We start from the raw sequence: 19,430 nt of genomic DNA on the forward strand, positions 1-19,430 counted from the left end.
GGGAAAAGGTGAAGATGGGGAGGCAACAGGGCTGACCTGTGTAACATTATGGGCATTCAGTTAAGGCAGAGACAGGCTTGCTTACCAAGTCTTTTAGAAGCTGCCTCTAAAATCCTTTGGGAAGGGAAGTAATACATCACACAGTGACTCTGGCAGAGAATAGTTAAGGGTTCAAAATGGGCTTGGATAAATTCATGAATGGTTGAGACAAGCTGAGATTAAACCCTATCCTCTACACTTGATGTCAAGAGAACAACTGCCCTCAGAGCCTCCACCAGCGGCATCTATTTGAAATGCTAGGGCTGTACCAGCCAAAGACCTGGCAAGTTCTATTCTTTCCCGTTACATGAAAAACATCAAGGTATTATTTATTAACTTTACTTCTAATCCACGTATTAGAAAAGTCTACAGGTTGTACATTCCAATCACATTACTTCCCCATGAGAAAATTCTGCCCAGTGACTGCCCTTATCTGATGCCTATATGAGAAAATCTGGATTTACTCTTCATCAAAGCCCTGACAGGTTTTCTAACATGTAGTGACCAGAGCTAGAAATGAACAACTTAGCAGAGTTGCTGGGAGTGGCTATTTTCAGAATTTTAAGAGTAGAAATAGTTCCAATAGAGAAAATCATAGAATAGACCCTATGCTTCCTGGTAAATGCCATCAGATGTTGAGATTAAGTCCAGAGTCAATCTGAGGTTAGAACACCCACTACAACAACAGATACACAAGGGCCGCTCCTGCGAGTTTGAGATACTAAATTAACACAAACTAGGATGGAGAACAGAACACAGGGATTCGCCGACAACTCAACCAGCAAAAAGAATTCAGATTTGCCTTAGAGAGTAGACAGGTTTTGTTAAAGTGTAATTAATTCTGTCTTTGAAATGAAATCACAATGGGGTATGATTTCTTTAAAACAATGACATTTGCTTACTAACTTAAAATTAGTTGGCTCCTAGTTGATGGAAGTTACTACCTCATTTTCACAGTTGGACACAAACTGTCCAGTGGTTATGACTGTGGAAAGAAGAACCGCCATTCACCTGGTTTCTACTTATCTGAGTTCACTGAACCTAATCTAGACGTAGAGACCTGTGACTGTGCCATCTGGGAGAACAGAGGGAACTCTGTTTAATTAAAAGCAAAATCACTTAAACTCATTAAATTTAACTATCTAATTCCAGTCTCCTCACATACTACAGTTATCACTTAACCAAAAATCTATTTCCCAGCCAGTCTATTGAGCGTATGGCAGAGTGGCCTCTCGGCATTACAGAAATGCTCATTCAAAGCAGGAACGTGCTCCAGGGGAGTGGGGCATCCACAAATAAAGGGACCTTGGTAGGCTCTGTGTCTTAACCACTTTTGGGAGTAGCATTTGTTATCCAACAATAACCAATCCTATCTTCCAAAAATCAGAACTGACAAATTGACCTTTATAATTAGAAAAGATTACCAAGGAGTTCAGCAAACCTTACTTCTGGTAGTGGGCTGGCTGGTTTGGTTAGGATTCCTCCTACATAAACGACATTAGGCAGAGTAGGTCTTGGAAACTCCAGGGCTACATCAGTACACAGCATCCACAGGCTGGACCCATGGACCAAATCATACATGGACTTCTCCGGCAGCAGGTTGTACTTCTGCATTATCCTTTCGTATTTGGGAAGAACCAGAAGGCTGACCCCTATTCTGGAAATGAGGTAAACGCCGGTATTTTTCATCCTTTGCAGCAAGTTCATGTGGTCTGTGAGGAGTGAGTTAAACTCTGGGACATAAGCCAAGGGGGCAGGAGCACCCACTTCGGCAGGATACCAAAGGCCGGTTGAAAATACAGCATATTTAACTCCTAAAAGATGAGCTATCACAAATCCACACATGTCATTAGGGTCCACGAGCAGCAGGTCAAACTTTTCCTTTTTCAGACCCTGAATCAGGGCTTGGTTTCCAACCATCATGTCACAGTTCTGAGTATAGTGATCCAGTATGTCAAATAGCTCGATTGCTGTCAACCTCCCAGAGAAAATATTCCGCATTTTGGACTGCAGGAAAGCATCCGAGGTGGTACTGTTAAAGATCCCTGGGTAGCGCTGGAGGCTGTAATGATTAGATGGCGCGATGTCTCTGCCTTCAGAGAGCAGGAACACTGTATGGTGGCCTCTTTCGTGCAAGGCCGAGGCTAGCGTCTTGAAAATGTACATATGGCTTTCAAACATTATTGGCGGCACGATGATGATTTTGGCAGCCTTCGCTATCCCAACAGCACTCCACAGCAGCATGAAATACGGAGTGTAAGACTTCATAGCTGAAATGACAACCAGAAAATTACTTAGAACAGAACTCAATCCTTACCATTCAAAACAATCACGAAGATCTTTTTTCAAAGTATCTGATGATCCAATATTTTGTTTAAGGATCACTTTAAAAAATTATCTCAATATTTATTCTAATTAGCTGTTTATTTTTGAAATATAATTTTTTCAAAGTACAGAATTCACAGCAAAGCTGATATAAACAAATATATTTAAAATGTATCAGTTTTAGAGCATACAATTGCATCAACTAACGGAGAACTAGATTTTTTTTAATTCGAAATAAAACTTCTATAAGATTGAATGATATAAGATTTCTCTTCTTCGAATAATAGCTCGGAGATATCTATGAAACATTTGTTTATCTTTTAATTGAACGTCAATGTTAATCCCAGAAAGAAGAGCCAAGATTACTGATTTCTAGGTATATCAGCATGTGTATCTCTTTGTAAATAATTTTATCACAGCAGTTACATTCCCAATTATGACCAAAGCATACTGAACAAAGATTATGTCTTAGAAAATAATTCTTTCATGTGGTAGTTCCCGAAAGGACATTTTTCAACAGGAAAAATAATCTTTAATGTGAATTTCCCCTTTATCTAAATACCCTTAAGTAGCTTAGCAGTCTCTATTTATGTAATTGATATGAGTTTGCTGATTCACTTCAGGGCATTATCTACAAGAGAAACTTTTTTTTTTGTTTTTTTGTTTTTGCTGAGGAAGATTTGTCCTGAGCTAACAGCAGTGCCAAACTTCCTCTATTTTATATGTGGGTTGTCGCCACAGGATAGCTGCCGACGAGTGGTGTAGGTCCACACCTGGGATCTGAACCCGCGAACCTGGGCCGCCAAAGTGGAGCACGCCAAACTTAACCAATAGGCCCTGGGGCCAACCTCGAGAAACTTTTAGTGGAAAAGTTCAAGAGGGTTAACTAGATCTTGAGAAAGGCTCATGGAAGAAGTGACTGATGAATGAATATGGCCCAGACCATACTCCCTGTGTTGTACCTGTAACTCGGGTGCAGACGGCAAGCCAGATGATGGCTGTACTCCTCACGGCTAACACTCTCCTACCTTTCCAGGTTAATAGATTATGTACAATAGTTAGAGTCATCCTCTATCATTTTTTAGAAATAAGTACCCTACCTATGGGGTCCACATTGTGTGAAAACTCCCCCTACCCTACTCAACATAATTTTTACTTAGACTCTACATAAGCCTCCAAATAAAGATCTAAGTAATAATTATCCATGCAAACTGGACACTTTTACTTCAAAGAACGACTCACAATAGATTTATATGCACATCACCAAATCAATATCTATTTTTACTCATTATCTTATATTAACCATCCTACCTGCACAAATTCCCATCATCTAAATGCAGATTTAACAATTATACCTTCTCAACATTCAAACACTGCAAGCAACCTAAAAAAAAAAAAAAAAAAGAAATCAATAACAGGCAAATGATAGATTCTTCCAATATCAAGGTTAACTATAAAGTACATTATATTTTCCATATGTTTTTTCCCTCTCTCACTCCAGGGAAATTTTCAAACTATTTCTAGATGAGTAGACACTGTATCATTAAGAATAAACAGAAGTAATGCACATCACAAACATATAGAAGCCTATGTTAAATGTTGCTTGGCTATTGTCAATAATGCTGCAATGAACATAGGAGTGCAAATATATTTTTGACTTAGTGTTTTCATGTTCTTTGGATAAATACCCAGAAGTGGAATAGTTGGTTCATATTTGGGCGGTGAACATGATGTAGTCTACACAGACATCGAAATATAATGACTTACACCTGAAATTTATATAATGTTATAAACCGATGATAGTTCAATAAAAAAAAATGTTGCTTGAATTAATATGAGGGCTTCAAAAAAAAATTGGAGGGGCCGGCCTGGTGGTGTAGCGCTTAAGTGCGTGCGCTCTACTTTGGTCGCCCGGGGTTCGCAGGTTCGGATCCTGGGCACAGACCTACGTGCTGCTTATCAAGCCATGCTGTCGCAGGCATCCCGTGTATAAAGTAGAGGAAGATGGGCACGGATGTTAGCCCAGGGCCAATCTTCCTCAGCAAAAAGAGGAGGATTGGCAACAGATGTTAGCTCAAGGATAATCTTCCTCACCAAAAAAAAACAAAAAAAATTTGGAGAAAACAGTTTCTATAGCAATGAAGTAAGTTTATTCTATAATTACAAGGTCAATGAAGGAAGAAAATGAGGTAGCCAATCTTGGAGAAAACTTTCCAGGCCTTTACTCTACTGTACTACGTCTCCAATGTGTCTCTCTGGTGTAGCCTTCTTCCAATTCCAAGGAAGAAAAAATTAGGAATTTTAAGTAGACATATTATTAATTCTAGGGATGAGATTTATGCAAAAACAGTTATTTCTGCAGCTACTGCTCACTGCTGTGATTAATACTGCCTGTCACTGTTTGCAGGTCCCAGAAGATATACGGGATGATGGACCGGTGGTAGGCAACCGCTCTGCCTCCTGTGTTTTGCATCTAGCCGAGCAGACTGAGCACACTCAGTTCGTTCAGCCTCAGCTAAAACTATTACTTTATCTATCATAAATAACTAAGAAATAAAAAATAATAGTAGGGAAATAAATCCTTTCACTGTGTTTTTTACTCTATTCTTCCTTTTTTATTTTAACATTTTATGTCACTAATTACTACAAAGTAAAAAGAAAACACATAAAATGGTTTTTTTTTTAATGCAAAACTGCTCATGCTCTAGATCAGCCCTGTCCAATAGAACTTCTTGTGATTATGAAATTGTTCTATATCCTCACTGTCCAATATGGTAGCCTCTACTGAGCAGCTGAAATGTGGTTAGTGTAACTGAGGAACTGAATTTTAAATTTTACTTAATTTAGTCACATGTGGCTAAATGAATTTAATACTAGTGGCTACAATACTAAAATAAGGTTAGAAAAAGTGCATAGATTCTGGACATATAGATTCTAAAAGTAACTATTCAGAAATACCAATATTCATGTGGCACAATATCTTCTAAAAATAACGTCTACTAGATCTTCATAGTCTTCAAGCAAAAATACTGACTACCAACAGATAAGCATCATTTGCACAAGTGTGTAATTCTGCTGTTCTAAAACAAAATTAATTATAAAGGACTACAACAGCACTTTAATCTCATATATATCATTGTGGGGCATAACAGAATGACTAACACAACTACCAAAAACGGTGAGACTCCTGCTAGTCCAGAATTATCAGTGTGTGTCTATTGATGAACTGGACATCATTAATATTAACACTTCTGCTCTGAGAAAGATAATGCCAAGAGAATGAGAAGACAAGCCACAGACTGGGAGAAAATATTTGCAAAAGATATATCTGATAAAGGACTGTTATCCAAAATATACAAAGAACTCTTAAAACTCAACAATAAAAAAACAAACAAGCTGATTTAGAAATGAGTCAAAGACCTTAATAGACATCTCACCAAAGAAAATATACAGACAGCAAATAAGCACATGAGAAGATACTTCACGTCATCTGTCACCAGGGAAATGCAAATTAAAAACAAAGAGATACCACTACACATCTATTAGAATGGCCAAAATCCAGAACACTGACACCACCAAATGCTGGAGAGGATGTGGAGCAACAGGAACTCTCATTCACTGCTGGTGGGAATGCAAAGTGGTACAACCACTTTGGAAGACAGGTTGGTGGTTTCTTACAAAATTAAACATACTCTTATCATATGATCCAGCAATGGTGCTCCTTGGTATTTACCCAAAGGAGCTGAAGACTTATGTCTACACAAAAACCTGCACACGGATATCTAGAGCAGCTTTATTCATAATTGCCAAAATTTGGAAGCAACCAAGATGTCCTCTAGTATGAATGGATAAATAAACTGGGGTTCATCCAGACAATGGAATATTATTCAGTGCTAAAAAGAAATGAAATGGAGGAAGCTTAAATGTATATTACTAAGTGAAAGAAGCCAATCTGAAAAGGCTACATACTGTATGATTCCAACTATGTGACATTCTGGGAAAGGCAAAACTATGGAGACAGTTAAAAGATTGGTGGTTGCCAGGGGTTGTCAGGGAGGGAGGGATGAACAGGTGGAGCACTGAGGATTTTAGGGCAGTGTAACTATTCTGTAAGATGCTACAAGGGTGGATACATGTCATCATACATCTGCCCAAACCCATAGAATATACAACACCAAGAGTGAACCCTAATGTAAAGCATGGACTTTGGGAGATGATATGTCAATGCATGTTCATCAGTTGTAACAAATGTACCACTCTGGCACAAGATGTTGATAGCGGAGGAAGGTGTGCATGTGCAGGGGCAAGGGGTATATGGGAACTCTACCTACTCTCTGCTCAATTTTGCTGTAAACCTAAAACTGCTCTAAAAAATAAAGTTTACCAATATAAGAAAAAATTTTTAAGCAACCTGAAAAAAAACCCTCAAATTAATGAAAAAAATAAACAATAAAAAAAAGGATGTGGATATATCGAATGTACTATAAAGAAAATTAAATGGAAAATAATATTCTAGAAAAACAAGATACATACAACATACATATTATACATATGTATTAAACATACATATGTAATAGACATTTAACTTCCATAAGCATTTTCATGAAGTCATTATTTTGAGCAGGATTATACTGTTACTAATTATAAACCTTCGGAGATATGTTAAATTCCCAACAATTGGAGACTGGTTAAATAAATTGTCACTCATTCATACAATGCAGCCAGTAAAATAATCTTGTAAAAGAATATTTAACGCCATGGAAAGATATTCAAGATTTCCTACTGACTGAAAATTAGGTTACTAAACATTACACTTAGCATGCACCACTTTGTAAAAGACACACATATGTGTACGTACACAGGAATGATAAGGACCACAAGAGCAGTGGTTTTTTCTGGATAGTGTGAACTATTAGGGATTTTAACTTTTTCTACAATGGACATGTGTTACTCTTCTCTTAATAAAAATAATAAGAAGAATTATTTTTATAGAATATGCGATGAAAAAAGATCTCATTCACAATAACAATCAAGTACATAAAATACCTTTAAAATTAACTAAAAAGGATATTTGTTGGCTATACTAAGTATGGCAAGCCCTTCTCTGAAGATCTATACATAGAAATAATGCTAAATGTGTAGAAATACTATATTATTTTAACGGAAGACAATATTCTAAAAGTCAATCCTTCCCGTATTATAAATGGACAACAAAATCCTCTCAAAATCCTACTGGATGGTTTGTTTTGTTTTGTTTGGAATTTGACCAAATTATACCCATGTTCATTTGTTAGAATAGGCAAAGAAGAGAGAATAAACTTTTGAAAAAGAAACAGTAATGACTTGGGACAGCAAGGTAAATTTTAAAACATATTTTAATTAAAACACTATAGAACTAGCCTAAGAATCCTAGTTCAAATCGGTGAATCCGAGTAGGTAGCCTGTAAAAATTCCTTGAATAAAGATGACCACAATATGGGATGAAGGAAGTACCAAAGGACATGAGGAAGGAACAACATATTTGATATGAAGTATTAAAAACTGGCTTTATATTTGATAAACAAGATCACTAAATTTTTTACCTTAGACTTTCCCCAAAGTAAATCAGATAAAATAGTGTTAAAAATGTTTTAAAATAAAGCCATTAAAAGAGTTGAGCTTTAAATGATCTCTGGAAAGAGAAAAAAATTTCTGAGCATAAAGCAAAGAAAAAGTTACTATTACAAATATTATTAGATTTGATTACATAATCATTAAATATTTTTGGAACAGAGGTTTCCAGTCCAAGATGGTTGACTGAACACAAGGGTTTCTACTGCTTTCCTCCCAAAGCTCCTTTGGAAATTAGAGTAAAGAATATAAAAGTGAATAAATACCTAATGTATCTGAGAATTGGTATGAGGAAATGAGGTGTGGGGAGGGCTACAGTCACCAGTGGAATCGATTTTTGACAAATTTCTAGAAAACAAATGCTAAGAATACCTTACCAAGGGATCAAAGTGAATGGAGGAAGTCATAACCCAAGACCCAAAGAGGAGAAGCCCCCCGCAGAGATGCAAAGTGTTTCCAGAATAGCTGAGAGCCTAAGGGGACATGTCGGGAGAGCAGTAGTGGGAGGCAGGAAGAAATCAAGGGGAAGAGCTCTAACGAGGAGTTGAACCAGTTTCCCCATCTGCCATCTTCCCTTCACTCCCACAGGGCAAAGCAGTGGCAGTCGCGTTTACCCCCAAAGGTAAAATGTAGATCAAGTCTCTAGATAAAGTGGATAATCTGCCTGGAGAGGGATCAGAACTGATAACTCAGGGTAAAGGCCTCCTAATGTTGGCAAACGGGAGGTGGCATATGGTTCCCCATCTGTGCACCCTAGAGAAAGCACTGGTCATGAACATGCCACACCCATGGCACCGCAGTTTGAACTCAACTTCTCAGTTAGCTGCAAGGAGCTTAACATTTGCTGTACGATTAAAATGAACAAACTAGATTTTTCTTTCATAAAATTAGCAGGGATGTCATTTTTTGTGTGTGTGAGTAAGATTGTCCCTGAGCTAACATCTGTGTCAATCTTCCTCTATTTTGTATATGGGACCCCGCCACTACATGGCTTGATGAGCTGTGTGTAGGTCCACGCCTGGGATCCAAACCTGCAAACCCTGGGCCACTGAAATGGGGTGCTCGAACTTAACCACTAAGCCACAGGGCCAGCTCTGCAAGGATGTCATTTTTAATGCTACTGCTCAGCCCTTGCAAAGGTATACCATAGTCTTAAGTAGTTGGTGAAAATGTAAATTGGTGCAAATGTTCTAAAAAACAACTGGCACAGTATTTTACATTTATGAAACTACTCAAAATCAGAAATACCAACATGGGGCCAGCCCAGTGGCATAGCGGTTAAGTGCACACGCTCTGCTGAGGAGGCTCGGGGTTCAGATCCCGGGCACACATTGATGCACTGCTTGTCAAGCCATGCTGTGGTGGCGTCCCATATAAAGTGGAGGAAGAGGGGCATGGATGTTAGCCCAGGGCCAGTCTTCCTCAGCAAAAAAGAGGAGGATTGGCGACAGGTGTCAGCTCAGGGCTGATCTTCCTCACCAAAAAGAAAAAAAGAAAAAGAAAAAGAAATATCAACATATACGCACAAAGAGGTTCCCTGCATTCACTTCCAACAGCAAACAGCCAGAAACCACTAAGAATCCAGCAGTAGAGGATTTACCAAATTATAGTACATTTTACAATGGAATATTATAGAGCCATCAAAAACCATGTTTAAAAAAAATTTTAATATGAGGAAATGCTCAAGACATAACATAACACTAAGAAAGCAAGAAACAAAATATATGTATAATATACATACATGTATACATAAAATGATTAAAATGACAACGAAGTAAATAAACTTTTGGCAGTGGTAAATTTGGATTGTCAAATTAAGTGATTTTTTCTTTTCCTATTTATATTTCTAGATTTTTAATATTTCTACCAAAAATTTATAATATCTATAACATACTCATTCAGTTTACATGCCCCTTGAGCTGGAGCCTTACTCTCTCTCTCCCTTGGGAGTCAAGTGCTTAAAACATCTGTCTCCATTTACTGAGCTCCGCTTACTCCCCAAATGATTCCAGTCTGCACTGACTCCACCACAAGCCAGCTGAACGCTAAGCACCTCCTAGCGTTCACACGAATGCCCCTTTTTCCAGCATTTATCTGACCGGACTTCTCTCTAACACTACACACTACTGATCGCCTCCGCCTCCAAATTCTCTCTTGGCTTCTGAGATGCTACTGCTACTTGACTGCACTCCACCGCCAGAATATTGAAGAAAATCCAAAATTCAAATTTAAAATGTTTATTTTTAAGATTTTCATTTTCAAATATTTTTCATATCGGCCTGCCCTTTCTTCTTCATGTTAAAAATTATTTCTATGCCTGCATTCAAGACAAGAAACAATGCCGATGTTAATAAGTGTGCCCACCCCTCACCAGAGGGAAGCCCTTCAACATTTAAGGGTGGATTAATTTGGGCAAAACAACAAGGATAGCAGGTGGCACTTTACTTAAATGTTGCATATCCAAGACACTCACTTGCAAAAGTGATCCCTCTAAGGCCAAAGGAAGGGCTCTAAACCCTTAGAGCACCAGAACAGCAATTAGATTAGCTGTATTTTCTTGCTCCTAAGCATCACTGGGTCACACAGGCTGAAATCTGACACAGGAACAGCCCAACATACTACTGAGATTTTTTAAAGATGAAAAATAGACTTTGTGAATGCCTTATTTTTCCCATTTTTCTCAAACAGGGGTCTACAATACCAGAGTCTAACACCATACTAGACCTCTGGCAACCTTACTTTAAAATGTTATTTCCAGCTACTTATTTAAAAAAAAAAAGTAGAGGAATCACCTTTGGCCACCACTTGAAAGAAACATTTCTCTGGCTTTTCCTATGTGAGGTTAGATCATTACTAACTCTGACCTGGAAAGCACACACAAGGATGAACTAGGGAAAAACATGACAAGCACATAAACCACGGGAAAGGACTGAGGTGTTGACCGCCTACCATCCCAGCAGCTCAGCAAGTCACAGTCCATCATTTTAAACAGGAATTAATCAAAGTGTTTTCTCATTAAAGGAAAAACAAAATAAGGCCTAATGGGAAATTTAAAATTGTGTCTGTACATGGTGAATTTGGCTATTCAGAAAAATGAAGTGGATGATTTAGTCCCCAAAGCAGCTTATGTAGACTGGCAAACTGAAGCGCTGAAATCCTTAGGACTTGTAAGTTTCTCTGCCGTTGAGTATGACATGGACTGCAATAACATGAGAAAACAGACCAATCATAACTGCCACCTGAGGTCAACCTTGGTACCACAGGAAATATTGTTAGAGTAACTTCATCTCTCTTCAGAGCACCTTCTGCAAGTAAGCCTTGAAAAATAATATTTTTAAAATAAAAAATAAATCCAACAAAGTAAAGACTAATCAGGCATCATTACTAGTGCTTTGAAATAAATATAAATTTTAAATATATACAAATTTTAAAAATCTATTTTTCTGTATCTCTCTAGTGCAACTTAAGCTCCCAAAGGGTAGAGGTTTTAATAAAAGTTTCTGGCTGTTTTATTTTCATTGCCTAACCATGTGGTATGTGCTCCATAAAGATTACTGAATGAATAACTGCGATTGTGATTTTGACCAGGAACTGTAGCTGGACCACAGGCACTGCCACTAACAGCCCCATTTTTTTTTCTCTAATTTTAAATGAATATACTTGTAATTATATCAATTGCCTCACTTCTGAACAAAATTCTAAATCAAAAGCTTTTGCCTGAGGCACTGAAGTTAGTTACACACCTCGATTACGGAGAAAATTTCTGGGTAAATGGGTACTGCAGTCCAGAGAAGACAGGAGAAGTCAAAGTACAGATTTCATTACAGCTTTTTCTTAGCCTAGGGGTCTTTTTTCATCTTATTTGTTAACTTCTTACATATTCACAGCAATGTTGTAAACGATCAAGAAAATTACCATTATATTAAATAAGAACGATATGAAAGGCAGCTGGACTTTGTTGCCACACATAGGCATGTAAGAGACAGCTGTGGTATATCTTTTCCCCCTCTTTTCTAGTATTGGAATCCTCCGCGTTAGCTCGACTTACAGCCAAAAAGACTCAAGACATTTCCCAGCCTCTCTAGGAGTAGTTTTAGCCATATAAGTAAGTTCTAGTAAATGGGCAGAAGTGGAAGCAGAAATGATATCTGCAGTTTCTAATTTACGCCCTTGGAGATTTCACCTTCCTGCTGGCTGCAATGAGGACATGGTAATGATTAACATCCTGGACCATGCAGAGAGATGTATAAACCAGGAAAGGCGTAACAACAAAGATACTCGAGCAGACACTGTGGAACCAGACTATCAGCCCTGCCGGCTCATGCCCATGACCACCATCTGTGGGGGGGCAACTAAAGTACCTTTCTGAAGCCACTGTTATTCTGTGTCTCGGTTTCCAGCACTAGGGTGACCAACCATCCTGGGTTTCCCAGAACCGAGGGGTTTTCCAGGATAGGGGACTTGCAGTGCTAAAACTGGGAAAGTCCTGGGCAAACCCGAACAAGCTGGTCACCCTACAGCTTGGATCTATATCCTCACATAAAACTAGCGACAAACAGCAGCTCTTGCAAGAGCTCTGCTGCGTACCATGTCCCTCCCTGTGTCACAGGCTTCATGAGCATTCTCTCATTTTACACTGAGAGACCATACAAAGGCAAAAATAGTCGTTCTCATTTTACAGATAAGGGGAATAAGATTGAGGAGGATAAGAATTTGAGCAAGATCTAGCATCTAGTATATTGCAGAGCTTTATATCCACTTTTAATCCACTTTTATCCCAACACGTGAAGAGAATAAGAAAATAAAGTTGAAAAAATATGTTGTTAACTGTGGGCAAATTCGGAGAAAACTCAGCTTTATCACTACAAAGTTGTTAAATAGCCCAGGTTTAAACATTTGTCTTTCATAGGTAGGCAATATCTTCTGTTCTGAAGTCAATTATGACTGTCCATTTGTAAGTAAACTACTAAAAGCAAGGAGTCCCCTAAATTCACACTGTGAAATGGGAACACCTTGACTTGGGGAGGGGTGATGGGGAGGAGAGAATTTGGAAAGTTAAGGCCACTTGTTATTGGTGAATGCTCCCCCCACCCTACAAAAAGTGGTGATCTGGCAATAGTTTGGCATCTTTACTTAACTAACAGTGCAATCCGGGTAAAAACCCTAGGTTGGGAGTAGAACAACTCAGGTTGGCTGTTGACAGTTAACAAATAAAGATAGGTAATTCTCAGATTTTCAAAGTCTGCCACTTTACCAAATTAATGATTTTGGTTCATTCAGAAAAATTAAAGAAACTTATTTATTTGTATAGAAGTGCACAGTTTAACTACAGAAATACTACCGGAATATGCTGAATGCAAAGGAAGAAATTTGGTTCCATTTCACAAATTATAAAATAAATTAATCCAAAGATCCCTGTGAAAAATTTTTAGTCAAAATTTTTAACACAGTCACTTTTGCTTTTTTTTAAATATTTTTTTAGTCTAATAACAAAATCACTTGAAAGGCCATGATGAAAAATATTCTATTCATGATGAAAAATATTCTATTATTAATATTACATTCCTTACACTAACATATCACCTTAAAAAAAATAAGACTAATATAAATTTCTAGAAGTGCCACACAAGCAGATCTTTCTTTATACACACAAAGTACTGAAAGGAATAAACTATTGGCAGTACCATTCAAAATGTTCACTTCTGCACCTGGGACTCTGATGAGGGCCAAGGGGCACACAAAGACCCCCTCCTGAAAGACAGGTTATAAAGAACTTTTGTCGTTGGTGGTTGTTGTGTTGCTGTGGCAGCATTCCAAGCCAGCTGCACTTACCACTTTCCTACACCACCAGTCTCTGCACTTATCTCTGTTCAGACATCTACAGCACAGGTGGCAGACCTGTAATGAGAAACTCAATGCTGTCCGCTTATCAGCAACAACTGGCCCAGGCCCACTGGGGCACTTCTCTGAAGGCATCAGGTGGGAAGGTAAGATAAAAACAAGAAAATAGAGAGGAAAGACAAATAGGATAATATGGACACAAACAGATATTACCCTCAGGACCTTGTATATAATATGCATCCAATTAATGCTTCATGATGGTGACTAAATTTAACTATATTAAACACAAATTTAATCACCTAAGGAAATGGTTCTCAAATGTTCGTGTCCAAAAGAATTACCCGTGGTGCTTATTAAAAATGCAGATTCCAAGCGTCTCTTCAGCACATGGGCTGTTATGAAATCTGGGGAGAAACCCAAAAATCTGCATTTTTAATAAGCAGCTGGAGATTTTGATGCAATTCAACCACCAGACTGAGAGTTAAAGATCTAATACTTAATCTGCATGTGCAATAAGAGAAATAGTAGTGATGCAACAGACGAGGATCTGAGATATAAGGATCTGACTTCAAGCTCAATTGTCCTGGGGATTCAGAAGAGCATACTGCCCAGCTCCAGACCCTGAGGAACTTAGAATAAACAAACAAGCTCGAAATATTTTTTTTAACGTCCTCTTACAAAGTACCCACAATCTCTCAGGAGCACGTGAATACAGTTTTAGTAATTTATAAGGACATGGGAGTACCTTTCAGTTTTTATTCAGTTTAATGTTACATATTCAACTTTCCCGTTATCACCTAATTACACAAATTATAAGATAATTTGAAATATTAGTGTATTAGTAAAGTATTATCCATGTCACTTTAGACAGATAATGTAAATAAATATCAATGTGTATTTAAAATTTTGGTTTTTTGGATTTGTGTCATATTTGAGTAACCTAAGACTGTCTTTTCAAGTAGCTCACATTTCAAGCTGTTTATATTATGAAAATAATATCATTTTAAGTGACCCTATAATGAAAGGAAAAAATAAAAATATATAGCATATATCCATGGATGCCAAAATTTAGACCAAGTCATTTACTTTTTCTGCACCTAATTTCCTTCACCTGCAGGTGAGGCTATTAAATTGGGTGGTCATGAAGATGCCTTACAATTCTAAAACTTATCTGAAAAATAGGTTTAATAGGTTTAATGAGATTGATATGATTTGGTTCGTAAAAGTAGTTAAAACCAGATCAATGGATGCTAAGGAAAAAAATGAAGAAAAAGGAAATTTACCCTGATTTTAAACTTTATGTTCCAGAGAATCTTTAAAGGGAAAACAAATTTCATAGGAATACTGCTAAAACGCAAATTCTGATTCATATCGGGTATGGGGTTCCAGACTATTTATTTCTAACAAGCTCCTGGTGATATGGGATGCTGCAGGGGCATGGACTGCCCTTTGAGTAAGCAAGGATTCAGAGTAAAGCCCAGAGGTAGAATTAAGACGACCAAACATGATCAATAACATGATCAACCAGTCAACAATACCAACAACCTATTGGGAAACAAATTACTTTTTAATCACACATACACAAAAGACAATATGCTTAAAATAATGAAAGGACCTAATGGACCTAATACACAATTTTTTAAGGGACTGATATGTGGTAGGTGAGCCAATCTTTGAACATATGGCTACATTCCAGGGGCGCTCAACTCCAACCGTACATTATAGTCACCTTGGGAGCATGTAAAAACTAGAGATGCCTGAAAACCTGCCATCCCCAACCTAGATCAATTAGCCTTTATGGAGATGTGGCTCAGGTCTTAGCATATTTTGCTTTTTTAGTGATCCCCAGATAATTATAATATTAAGTGCCACTGGGCTATACTTACACAAAGTCACAGCAAAATACACAGAAGTAAACAACTAATCCAACCCAGTTGTTGTTGTTGTTTTTTAATAAACTGAAGAACTATGTGTGTGTGTGTGTGTGTGTGTGTGTGTGTGTTTTAACTCAATTAAGAATACCTGAATATGCCTAAGTGACCAAGTAGTAAATAAAATACATCATAAGTTTAGGTTATAAAAACTAACCAGGAAAGTGTTAACCAGGAAAGCATTTTGAAATCTAAACTGAATTTTTCTTTTGTCCCTAAAATGATCAGAAATTTTTTTGATCACATGAGAAAATCGAATTGACTCTATTTCATATCAGAGATCAGTGGTTCTCAAACTTAGCATACACCAGAATCACCTGGAGAGCTTGTTAAAACAAAGACTGTTGGGCCTGCCCTCACAGTTTCTGATTTTAGAGATCTGGGAAGGGCATAAGAATTTCCATTTCTAACAAATTCCCAGGTGATGCTGATGCTACTGGTCCAGGGACCATTTTGAGAATTATTGATAGAGATAAAAGTTCACAATTTTAAAAAATGCAATTTTCTTTTCTTTTTTCTGAGGAAGATTTACCCTGAGCATTCATCCATGCCAACCCTCCTCTATTTTTTTTTTGTATGTGGGACACTGCCACAGCATGGCTGGTGAGTGGAGTAGGTCCGTGTCCAGGATCTAAACCTACAAACCCGGGCCACTGAAGCAGAGCTCGAGGAACCTCAACCACTCAGCCAGAGGGCCGGGCCCACAATTTTCTTTTTTAACATAGAAAATGGTGGCATTAAAACACTTTCAATCTTTATTACATACCCAGTTTTAAAATATATATATATCTCCCCTACAGGATTAAGGTGTGGGTTTCTTTTTCTGCAACTCTTCAAGATCAGCTTGGTACCAGTTATCTCCACGAATCTGCAACAGATGATCAACATTCAGCAAACAATAAGGAATTTCTTTGTTTTGATTGTGATCTCATCCTCAAACAAATGAGAAAAGTTTCATAAATCATATAACTGAGATCGTATGAGGCTTTAAGTTCTGACAGATACATGCTTTCTTTAAAAAACTGATGCTTGATTAAAACACTTTTTTAATGTTTAATGATGCTTTTTAAAAACATTTTGTTAGGACTTGTTATAATTCTCTTTTATTGGGATTTTAATTAGTGGAATACCACTGTGAATATGAACGGAATCCAGATCAAATTCTCACCATCTCCCACAGTGAGACAAATTCACATGTAGGGGAAACAGCTTTTCAATACACCATTACTAAGAGATTCTTAAGGCTTCAGAAACATACCAGAATCACAAAAGGTCATGGGATTGTTTTCCCTACTTATTAATAACATCCTTTCTTTTATATCACTAGTTTAAGTGGATTTCTAACATTATCTACATTAACATTATTAAGAGTTACAAAATAAATTCTCAAGTGAAGTCTTAAACATGTTTTGGGACCAAAAATGTTTGGCCAAATATAGCCAAAAAACAAATCAAACAAAAACCAAAATTCTGGATACTTCCCTATTCAATTTGTTGGAAGTTCTCAAGAGTGAACAAATAACAAATTTCCCACTGTTGTCTCAAAAAATGCCAGCATAATCACTAAGAGAAGGTTGTTATGGAGTATTAGATAAAAAAGCAAAGTTACATTATTCCCCAGAAGAGAAAGATTTTGGTAGCTTCTGCAGAAAGGCAGAATGCATCTTTCTGAGGCTCCCTTACAAACAGGTAAAAATGTAGTTTTGTGTCTTCTAAGCATCTGGGATTCCGCACAATGAAACAAGTTCAGAAAAGTCGTTCATATACCATTGCCATTGTTCTTAGTCTTGCAAATATAATAGAAGTATACTTGAATTGGTACTTAATATATTTGTTAAGAAATGATACCAAATATTTTTTAAATTATGTAATTTCATTTAAAAAATAAATCAGAGTCCCAACTTAAAAACTAAAGATAACTGAGTCCAAGTCCTCTCATTTGTGGGGAAAAGGACAAGGTCTCCAGGGGGCGGTTGCCTAGCATCGCCTGGCTAGTTGGTAGTTTCCCATTGGCAGAGCCGGAACAGGCACTCAGGTTTCCTGGGTCCTAATCCAGGATCTCTTATCTGAACCATAGAAAGACTCTCCAAAGATGCCACTGCCATATGTCAGATAATAGATCAACTTTTTCTTGAATTCTGGGATACACAAATCAAAGCAGCAGTCTTTCAAAAGCCTTAGTGATGACCTTCTTAAACCTTCATACATAAAACCTTTAAATTCTATACTAGATTAAAAAAAATATCACTGTGTATTGTGTTCTAAGGCAGAATAGTTCTATCATACGATAGGCTGCATGCTGAATGAATGGCTGAATTAATTCTTATTGTCTCAGAGGCTCACAATAAGAGACCTCTAGGAATTCAACATGTCTGGTTCAAAATGCCTCCCCTTCCAAGCCATTTTGGGCAGAGCAGTGTGAGCAGGAATAGAGACAGGAATGCATTTAAGTAGTATCAAAATGATAAGCTGAATTATTTTTACTGGTAAAAATAGTGATAAGAAAGCATAAAGCATTTAAGGCCCATATAGAGGCTGGACAAACTAGAGGATAATTTGAATAAAATGACCAGATGGGTAGACCCCTAACCCCCCAACACACACCTCTACCCACATCCTTCTCCCCTACAATTTGTAAGCCAATCCCTAGGATCTCTCCTCTGAATTCCCCACCAGAGGCAGAGACATTCTCTCCAGAAGGGCAGACAGGTGTAAGAGAAGAGAAAGAAAGAAAGAAAGAGTGGGACAGCAAAAAGAAGGAGCAGGACAGCCAGAGGAGCTTGTTTCTGTATATTGTGCACAGTTTGGAAATTCGAACAAAAAGTATATTCCAAAGCATATGCTCACATAAAGTCGAACTGATCAAAATAACACAGTTACCTCTAAATGCTCTCAGGAATTATTTAAAACTGGCAAGTAACAGAGTCAGACATCACTTCTTTCACTTCTTATTAATAGTTTTACCTAATCTGTTTATTTCCTTTTTTTTTTTTTGAAGAGATTTTTCAAAATGCAGTCTTATTCCTATCCCTTCTCCTACTGCCCTGCCCAGAAGGAGACGGAAGAGGAGACATTCTGAACTAGAGAACTCTGGCAATTACTAAAGGAAGAAATAAGCACAGAAGACGGAACAAAAGAACTCTGCCTGGGCTGGTGTTTTGAATCAATTGATATAAAAGGTCTTTTAGTGGGGTGGGGGATGAGGAAAAGAGGCTACTTGAACGCTTCCTAAGTCAGATCTTCCTAATGTGTGTAATCATTCTTTTCTCCATCTGCTGTCTCATGACATCAGGCATACTTATATTCAAATATAAATACAAAATAAAAACTAAATCCACTTAATTATCTCTGTTGTTATTTCCTTTTATTAGCCTTACCTAGAATTAGCTGTAAACATACTTCCATCCATTAGAAGCCCTGGCTAAATTTAAAAAGAAAAACCTACTAGACCGTTATAAATTTTACAACATAGAGTTCAAAGGACCTATAAGATGACCTTTCTACAGATCAGACTTTTTTTCCTATTGTGACTAAACAATACAGCAGCCTATATAGAACATTTCATTTAAAGACAAAATAAAGGAACATTTCAAGTCTGAATGATGCAGTTTTGGGAGGAGGGGAGGAAAAAGCATGAATATCCATATAGAAAATTAGGGAACTTACCTCGCTTGCTGCCTTATG

General features: G+C 37.5%; 1 protein-coding gene across 4 annotated transcripts in view; it reads right to left on the bottom strand.

The window, feature by feature from the left end:
• UGT8 (UDP glycosyltransferase 8) overlaps positions 1-19,430 on the bottom strand; it is an 82,419-nt gene that overhangs the window by 52,680 nt on the left and 10,309 nt on the right. For 2 of the 4 annotated variants that reach the window (XM_087437699.1, XM_087437698.1), the window contains exons 2-3: positions 3,676-3,748; positions 1,486-2,309 (exon numbers count right to left, since the gene is read on the bottom strand). In XM_087437699.1, the coding sequence (XP_087293825.1) occupies positions 1,486-2,309; positions 3,676-3,694 (843 nt within the window). In that variant the 5' untranslated portion in view covers positions 3,695-3,748. Of the gene's footprint in view, positions 1-1,485; positions 2,310-3,675; positions 3,749-16,512; positions 16,696-19,430 lie in introns of those variants that run through there. The other 2 variants (XM_087437696.1, XM_087437697.1) reach the window with 2 other exon arrangements.

Source organism: Ceratotherium simum, chromosome 12 (assembly GCF_057802395.1).
Source record: "Ceratotherium simum simum isolate JZ-2026a chromosome 12, ASM5780239v1, whole genome shotgun sequence".
NCBI lineage: Eukaryota > Metazoa > Chordata > Mammalia > Perissodactyla > Rhinocerotidae > Ceratotherium > Ceratotherium simum.